Source organism: Syzygium oleosum, unplaced genomic scaffold, assembly GCF_021117445.2.
Source record: "Syzygium oleosum isolate NSW1041296 unplaced genomic scaffold, Sole_v2.1 Sole_v2.19, whole genome shotgun sequence".
Taxonomy (NCBI): Eukaryota; Viridiplantae; Streptophyta; class Magnoliopsida; order Myrtales; family Myrtaceae; genus Syzygium; species Syzygium oleosum.
This window is the reverse complement of record NW_026607503.1, coordinates 3,743,551-3,753,168: the sequence shown is the minus strand read 5'-3', so window position 1 is coordinate 3,753,168 and position 9,618 is coordinate 3,743,551. Positions and strand designations below refer to the sequence as shown.

The 9,618-nt window shown below is 43.8% G+C and overlaps 1 protein-coding gene across 1 annotated transcript; it reads right to left on the bottom strand.

The window, feature by feature from the left end:
- Positions 1 to 222: 222 nt before the first annotated feature.
- LOC115673935 (uncharacterized) lies at positions 223 to 1,137 on the bottom strand. Its single transcript, XM_030596202.1, has one exon. It carries the CDS (start codon positions 1,135 to 1,137, stop codon positions 223 to 225), a length of 915 nt encoding a protein of 304 aa, XP_030452062.1.
- Positions 1,138 to 9,618: the final 8,481 nt, after the last annotated feature.

Below are 9,618 nucleotides of genomic sequence, written 5' to 3'. Positions count from 1 at the left end.
CTGAAAAACTGAACTGCAACTAGGTTTAAAGCTAGGGAGACCCAATCCAACACGTATGGATTGCATGTTCTTATTTGTATTCATGTAAAATGTCTATGAACAAGGATCTACAAAGGACGTCTGTTTTTTTTCTTCCAGTCTCTAATCGAAACCCAAAATCTAGAAAGTGGCGAAAAATGAAACGGGGGAAAAAGGAAAACAGATGATTAATCCTAGCTAACATCATTTTCTTGATCTAATTTTGATCCTAGCTCGGTAAGAAGGTTTCGTCGAGGTTGCCGTCGTCGTCGCCGCCACCGCCACGGCAGCATGGACGTGACTCTCCGACGATTTCTGGATCTTGTGATTCTGCGCTGAAACTTTGGATGGCGGCGGTGGCTGCTTCTTCCTCCTCTTCATCCCGAAGGAAGAGGAAGACCTGCTCTTCTTGTCGCTCTCCCTAATCGTCTCGAGCTTCGGCTCCCACCGCCTCGACGACCCCACCAGCTGCGAGTAATCCCGCTCCAGCTGGGGCGTCGTGCACACTCTCCCGACGGGCTTCTGCTCGCCGTCGCCGCTGCTGCCCTCGCTACTTGCTTCCTTTTCGCCTCGCCCTCCCTCCTCCATCAGCTGCGATATGAACTCGTCGGACACGCATATCCGGAGGCACCCGGAGGGCGTCCTCTGGATGTCGAAGGGCTGGCATCCGGCAGCTTTTCTCAGGAACGCGTTCCGAGAGCTATTGCCGTCCCGCGGAAGCGTGCTCGGGTCCTGCGGCTTTTGCGACGACACAAAGGAGGCGATGGTGACGAAGGTGAGGACGGACTGAAAGAACTGCTGGGGCAAGAGGAAGTACTTGTGGCCGAGCTGGAGGAGGTCGTGCTCGGACAGGGCCGGGATCTTCTGGCCGATGTAGAACGAGTCGGAGCGGCAGACGAGGTGCTTGGGGAACTGGGCCATGAGCTCGGACGCCCGGATCGGCCGGTGGTAGGTCTTGACGAGGCCATCGGAGTGGATGAGCTTGACGGTGCCGTCGTCGGCGGAGGAGGGCGGCGGCGGAGAGGGCTCAGGCTGGAGCTGGACGCAGGAGATGTGGTTGCCCATCAGATGGAAGCACCAGGGGATCATCTGGAGGTTCAAGAACTTATAGATGCCCATCTTTTTGTATCGTATCCTTCCGATGCTCTCAGTTCATAAGCGGAGAACAAAAAGAAGAAGACGGGTCCAAAACATACAGCTGAACAGATGATGTTGTATGGCTTTGATCTTTGACTGCACACTTTTTTTTGGCTAAAACATCTTTGACTGCAAACTAAAGAATGGTATAGTACAAAAGTTTCTTTTCTGGGTTTCACTTTGCACAGAGAGAGAGAAAGAGAGAGAGAGAGAGAGAGAGAGAGAGAGAGAGAGAGAGAGAGAGAGAGAGAGAGGGTGTTGGGTAGGAGTTTAAAATGAGCTGGAGATGGGAGATGGGGGATGGCTTTATACGAACAAAGGCTCAATCTGAGAGACAGAAAGAGTGAGTGTGCGACTGTTGCATGAAGAAGATGGCTCTATAAAGAAGAGAGACAGAGAGAGGGGGAGAGCAATAGCTTTGTTTTTAGCGAGGAAGAGAGAGGGAGAGAGAGGCGTGAGACCCGGGTAAAGCTTTTCCTGGTGCATGCTACTTTGCATTATATCACTGTTATTATTATTATCATTATTATCATGGGATTGATTTCCCTTGGTTTGGTTGGGGTTTGAAAGTCTGACAACTTGGTTTGACTGGGATTCATCCTTTTTCGCCCACCCCCTTTCTCTTTTCCGTTTTTGTTTTTCCCCTACCCCACCCGGACGCCAAACGAGGCCAACACCACCACCATATCCTTTTCTTGTTTTGAATCTGATCCCGCCTTTACGACTCTTACCTGTCAGTCCATGTGTGTTTGCAAATTCCGCCATGTGATACATACGAGAACTCGGAGAGACTCTCTCCCTCTCCCCCTCTCTCTCTTCTTTCCCTCTTCTCTTTCTCTCTCTCCCTTCTGTGCAGAGATTCTTGAAGCTGGTGGTGCTGGTGGTGGTGGTCGTCGTCGTCTGCTGCTGCAAAACGTCTGCTGCAGATGGAGATGATGGCGGGGGGGTGGGTGGGCCATGCATCATCCAGCACGTTCGTTTCGCCAGTCGAGCTTGAGAAGCATCCGTCCGTGCGGTCAGCTTGTTTGACGGAGCGTGGATTGGCTCGAGATGAGAGGAAAAACGTGGGAAGCGAAGCGAAGCGTAGAGCTTCGCTATTCGTACGTTCTTGTCTTGAATGAAGGGGGAACAAAAACGTAAAGCTCAAGTGTATCGGAAATGCTTTTCTTTCCTTTAGTGCCGACAACATTTCTTTTTTCTTTGTTGAAAAAATATATGTATTTTTACTCGGGAACCTTTTGCTAAACAAGAGAAAGTGCATTTTTGACCCATCAATTAGGGCAATTTGTCGGCTTAATATTTGCCGCGATATTGAGTTACAGGAGTTTTTGATAATTTCCGATTTGTCTTATCAATCCGTAAGATCCACTATGCCGAAATTTCGTCGCTCTGATAATAGATCGATTCGGCTCATATTGCATTATAAGTATAAAGACAAGACTTCAAGACTTCACAACAAGATGGATGATGATTTCCTCGCTAACTCTTAGGTTGCTTACTTAGAGAAAGAGATTGTCCATGCATTTTATATTGAGATAATAATGGTCGAGTTTTGTGGAAAGAAAGAACGGGGATCACAAACTCAGAGAGTCTGAATTTTACAAAAAGTTCTTGAAAATACTTATCGGGGATAATTGAGTTGTATTAGGTTCCATTTTTTTTTACGCTATTTTAGTTGGTAATTTAGGTACACTGCTTTTTTGGTCAGTAGGTACACTATTTTATTTAGTATGTTTCTATATTGGTCAATTTCTTCTTTACTTTTTGCAATTTTTGCTGATCTTTTAAGGTGACTTCGTTGGGGATACTAATTAGTATCTGAAACTAATTGACATATTATATGCACTATATCGATTAGCTAGAACTAACAAAAGTAACACATCTATTTCTTTACAACATTCAAAACCTACTCTCGATTCAAAATAACATCTAACATAAAAGTTTAGTTACTTTAAAAAAACAATTTTTTTCAACCAAAAAAAAAAAAAACCGTAACCAAGCGGCCTCTAACTATATTGAGTGCATAATGGTTTACAACTCGAGCTCAAAGTTGCTGACTAAATGCACAATCATTTGCTCTCGGTATTAACCAATTAAAGAACGAGGTGAGTCACCGGCTAAAATGATACACGGGACATAATTTTTACTTATATCGTTTGAAAATATAAAAATTGCACATTTAGCATACTCACACGAATTTTCCAACATAGCTCCTCGAGTTATGAATCATACAATCAAGTCCTTGAGCTTATAGGATTTTAACAAATTAATGTCGCCATGGACAATTTATGCTGACCAAACTGCAAATACAACTCCTCGTGATACATTGGAGCAAATTTTCGATAGCTTTTCATTCCATAACGACACTCATCATCTCAACGTCAAATTTCTCCTCGACACTGACCGACATGTCGATCTTTAGTTTGTTATTTTTTTTCGACCGTCGGGAGACTTGAATCGATCGAAAGGATTCCACAAGTTCAAAAACTTTGTAGCAAACTAGAAATTCAAACACCCCGTCAAAAAAACAGCGCAAGGTCAAGGCTCGGCCGTTCACCCTTTTTGCTACGGAGATCATTAAAATAAGGATTTCTTAGCAAGTCTTCCGGACACGATTGTCGAGTAATCGAATGCAAATTGAGTGCACTTCTCAATACATATATTACATTTTTCTCATATGATGTTCACTTATTAAGTTAGAATAATAATCGATGAAAATGTGTTCGTGGGGGATTGGCATGTACACATGAAAATAGCATCAAGACAAAGGAATATTTCTTCCTTTGGTCTATATGAAATGGGTGACAAGCTGCCTACAATTCCCAAAGATTGTATTTTCAGACCATTCTTAATAAGGTCGAGCTCAATGTCGGACCGCATATATAAATTGAAAATATTATTTCTTCACTGGTCCCCAGGTTTCTCTTCTTTCGAAAACTTTATTCCTCATCAATTCTAATTTTACATGGATAAAAAAGCAGGGAGATTCCGTCCTGCCCTCTTCGATCGATTCCGGTGCATTGCTTAAGCTGACCGAACAAGAAGGGTTTGATTAAATTAACACACTTCATTGAATGCGACATGGGGCAATCCTATCGATTCTACTACCGCCACTTGAAATCGATCGCAAAAGATGAATTTTAATATAAGTCGCAAATATTTCTCAATCCGGAAAAAAAGTTCATTTTGGTTTAGCTAAAAGTATCGGTGGATGAATTATGCGCCATCTACGATATATAATTCGATGGTATAATCTCTCGATTTAAAATTTGAAGAAGCACATCGAGGACCTGTTTGTTTATACTTCAAAAATTTGAATAAAGCATTTTTTTTATCCCTTTTGCTCTTCTATCGAAATTTAAAATAATATTTAGGTTCCAAAAAAAATAAGAAAAAATGACATGTACCAACATTTGAGCGTTGTGGAAGTTTCAACAGTTTTGAATCTAAAATAAAAAAAAAAGTCAAAACTTGTGATTTTTAAGATTTAGGTTGAGCAAGAAGTAAACATCGATCCAGATAGGTCAAGTGAATTTAAGAACGAGATCCATTCGAAAATGAATTATAGTTTATACGTGTTTAAATGGATAATGCGACGGGTACCGGATAGAATCAATTTTTGTCGTAAATATGAGAGACAAATTTTTGTTGGGAAAAAACCACCAAAAACCCCAAACTTTACCGTCTGTGACACATTTACCCCGAACTTTTTTCTGTGACACCAAAAACCCCAAAGTATCCTATTTGTGACACATTTACCCCAATGTATTTAGTCCATTGGCATTTTCATCTTTTTTTCGTTTTTTTCTCTTTCTTTTTTCCTTTTCGGCGAGGGGGCCCTCGCCGGCGTTGGGCGAGGGCTGCCCTCGCTGGATCCGGCGAGGGGGGCCCTCGCCGGCATCGAGCAAGGACGGCCCTCCCGGATCCGGCGAGGGCCCCCTCGCCGGCGTCGGGCGAGGGTCGCCTCGCTTGGGCGAGCGAGGGCCGCCCGAGTCGGGCGAGGCGGCCCTCGCTCGCCCCGAGGGCGACCCTCGCCGGACGCCGGCGAGGGTCGACCTCGCCCGACGCCGGCGAGGGCAGCCCGACGCCGGCGAGGGCAGCCCGACGCCGGCGAGGGACCCCCTCGCCGGATCCGGCGAGGGCAGCCCTCGCCGGAAAGGAAAAAAAAAGAAAAAGCAAAAAAGACGAAAATGCCCATGGACTAAATACACTGGGCTAAATGTGTCACAAATAGAATAGTTTGGGGTTTTTGATGTCACAAAAAAAAATTCGGGGTAAATGTTTCACAGATGGCAAAGTTCGGGATTTTTGGTGATTTTTTCCCATTTTTATTATATAAGTGAAATTTAAATGTATGTGATGGATTTAAATAAAATGGATTTAGATAAACTCCCAATTATTTTTTGGGGGCTTCCCCTTTTCCAACCGCCCCACTCAACATCGAGACCGCAGAAAACGATGCCTTCCTTATAAGCTACTCCTCCTCCTCCTCCAAACTCCAAAGGGTTTTAAAGATAGCGTGCGACTGGGATTTGCGTCTGCGACCGGTTGACCCATGAAAGACCCATCGAGAAATTTTTTTTAAGAAAAAAATAATATTTTGCATTTATTGTAATTTCGAGGAATACATTGCTTGTTTATTTTAATCTCTTGGGTATTAATAAAATAAAATGAATTTCGTGACCAAGCCTATGTAGGTTATACTTCGTGGTAGAGTCGCTGACAGTTCCAAGAAAGGCACCGGCGCTTGCAAGTTTGACCCGATTTTATAATTTTATAATAAACTTTTTTGGGGCATGATATTAGGAGACATTAATTTATTATGAAGTAAAGGGCGATGTGGTAATTATGGTGCGATTTTGTGACCATAGTGTCAGTGATGGAAATTGGGGGACCATGAAGGAGCGGTGATGTTGCTCCAACCCTTTCAAAGATAAAAAATAAATAAAAATGAAGGATTTTGAGGAATTTTTTGTGGTTATTGTAAAGTTTAATCTATCGGTTTGGTTATGTTAGGAGGATCCGATTCTGGAATTGATATAAATTCAAAGGTGTAGGTTGTATATCTCGATCGATTAGATGGATTGGTCCTCGCTAACGTCAAAGGGTGTCGTTTAGGCAGAGATTATGGCGAGTAAGAATTCGCAATACCTAACTCGGGAGTAGCTCGACAGAAATAAATCGAACTCGATAACGTGCCCGGGAAATTAGGGTATGGGTGGGCTATTTCCTAGCACATTCTCTGGCCTTTTGGCTCTGTAATAACCCGAAAGCATCATGTTCCCGAGACGATGCCCTTTGGGAGCCGTTGTGTCCGAACAAGTCTCGGGCTCGACGCAAAGGACGGGTTTCGAATCGTAATCATGGAGCAATTTGCTCCGAGGAAAAGACGTCTCTAGAACCGGGAGCGCGATCGAAGGCCTCGCAGGCATACCATGTCCGGCTAAAGAGTTCGAATCTCGACCTCCTTCAGGAGCTATCGCGTCCAAACAAGGCACGGAGGAAAAGACCGTCTCCAGAAGCGGGGGAGCGCATTCGGAGGCTTCGCAGGCACACCATGTCCCGGATCAAGAGTTCGAATCTCGGCGCCCCCTATCTCCTCTTCGTCATGTCTCCCGCTCCGCACACTCACCTACGCACCTTGCTTCTCGGCAGTCGCTCAAATGCGATCGGACGCGCCGATTCCGGGCTCCAAAATAGAAACTTCGATTCCCCAAACCAAACAAGGAAGAAAAGTGCGACGAATATGCCTATCAAATCCATCCACATAACAAACCCTAAGCATCAAAGGAAAGGGAAGGGTGCCCACCCTTCTAGAGCCTTGATAAGTACAGCATAGTTTAAGACTTTAAGTCATTGTTCGTTGGCCGGTGTGGTCTCGGAGCTGGCATGGAAACTGCACGAACCACGTCAAAATAGGCGTCTTGGTGACGACCCGGGGGCTAACTTTCAAGTGGCCAAATTGATCTATCCAAGCGAGTACGACGACGACGACGACGACGACGACCGCGACGGCGACGGCGACGGCACCGAAACCGACAGCTTTTTGCGTTTTCCCAAGACCAACCAACGACCGCCCGTTGTCGCTGGAGGACCCCACGCTGGGAATAATTTTTTGCATGGTCGATAGCCTAATCTTTTGACTCGGGGACGCACGTGCGCGGATCTTCGGAAGCGGGGGGGTGGGGGTAAGGAATTGAGGGGGAAGACAAGGAGGACAAATTCTGGTCTTGACTAGTGCCCGAATTGCTGACTTTTGTTGTAGGGGATCGAACCTGTTCATCTTTTGAACGTGTTTTGCTTGTCGATGGTATGGTATGGTCTGGTAACGTTAGGTGTTGCTCCGAATCCTAAGCCCCATTTGTTGAGAATCTGTCCACACCTCCTGAGCATCCTTGGGACTCGTGAAGTTTCTAACTTGGAACAGTTGCTCGGATTAGGACAGAAGCTCACGTGCTGTTTTTTTTTTTTTTGCGATTCTTTTGACTCGGCTAATCCGAAGATTGTGCGCGACCCGACTTTTTCGACGCTCCGTGCTGTTGAGCCTAAGCAATCTAGTTCGGACGATGGGAAGGTGAAGCTAGGGGTGTGCACGGGAATCGGACCCATCTGGTTGGTTCTAGGCAGTTCCCAGTTCCAAAATGTGGAATCGAGAATTATCGGTTCGGTTCTCGATTCTAGATGCAGAACCGAACCACCCGGACTGGATAGGGCTAATATGTTTTATTTTTTTATTTTTCCTTTTCTTTTTAAGAGTAAAGAAAATGAAATTGCAAACCCTAAACTGGATCGGCCCAACATGGGAACCGACCACCCTTAGGTGAAGCAAATTGACCCATCCTTCAAACAACCATAAGACGATCGGATTTAGAGGTTTCTACGGGGAGTCGCTGGGGTTGAGATCGAAGTCGAAGAATCTAGATACCAAAGTTAACTGAAGATCGAATTGCACAGAGGAAATTGAAGGGGGCTATTTTTCACTGGACCGGGAATTGAACCTACGAACTCGGAGCTGTTGTTCGCTAGCTTAAGGCGAAGATGTCTTGTTCTATCCTGCAATGACTACATGGTACCGAATATCATCCCGAGGCGGCCATGCGCGCAGGGTTCGCAGTGGAATGAATTCTCCGGCGAGATCGGCTTCGAATTAGAGGACCCGGATTTTTCAGACCCGCGATCCGATCCCGAGTCTCCCTCCGAGATCGCCGGGCCGTCGTGCGGGGTCCTCGAGAAATGCAGCTGGTGAAAGAGGCCTTGCCAATTCGGAATATGGCCCAAACGGTTACCTTTGCTGGGCTTTTACATCGAATGGGTCAAGAGCCCATCAAACTTCATGGAGGATCACACGAGATGTTCGAAGAGCGACCTATCCCTCTCCTCATTCTTCACTTTGATAATCCAATTGAGTGTCGAATGCATTCGACACAGCTAAGACTATGACGTTACTATATTACACTGTAACCGTGTTGTAAAATTTTTTTAACTCGCGTTGTTGATAATACATGTTTTAAAGTTGCAGCACTCAAAGTTGGATGAGACGTCTTCTTAAAAGCTGCTACGATCATGACGAATTTATCGATTCTCTTGTAAAAACTCGCATGACTCCTTCTTAGGGTTGTAACTAAAGCATGAAAGTTATATAAAAAAAAAAGCTCCCAATGAGATAAGATTGTTTGATGAGAGTCAATCGGATTAAAATTTCACTTAATCTAGTAAAGAAAGAGCTAAATTTAATGCTATATATAGAAATTTTTCCTTGTTAAAACCTACCAATAAAGATCAGACTTTCATGGTTGGTAAGAAATTAACCACTCATCAATAACCAATTTTTCATTTTTTTTAACATTTAATAATATGAAAACTCAAAATGGAGTGTTCAACTTTTTAACACTTACTTTTCAGTTTTATGGAGCAAAGTCTACGTCTCATAAGTCGTAACTTTCCTGTATACTTCATAACATAGGACGCTATTACCTAGTAATTATCTATTAACCATGTAATTTCCCTCAACAAATCGTAACTTTTTGTTTATGTGCTTAGTAATTGACCTTCAACAATTGTAATTTACCTTAAGATGTGGTAAACTTGATTGCACTTTTAATTATCACGAATAGTCGTGAACAACACAAACTTATTTGTAAGTTTCATTTATCCTGTTCTTAATAAATCGTCTTGATAATCGTAAAAAAAAAAATTTGTAAATAGGAGAAACTATCATAAATAATCGTCCTTGTACTTCGTGATTTCCAGAGTCAGTAATTTTCCTTAAATGGCGGTAAGTTCTTACCAGTAACCCAAATTAGCAATTAAGCTGTTATGCCTTTTTTTTTTAAACGGTCCAAATTTTTTCTGTTGTAATCTTACTGCTCAAAACAGCTCCCATGGGAGCTTAGACTTTTCTTATTGCCCAAAGGAAAATGACACAAAAAGCTTATGAATTTTGGTCAAATGTTCAATTTGATC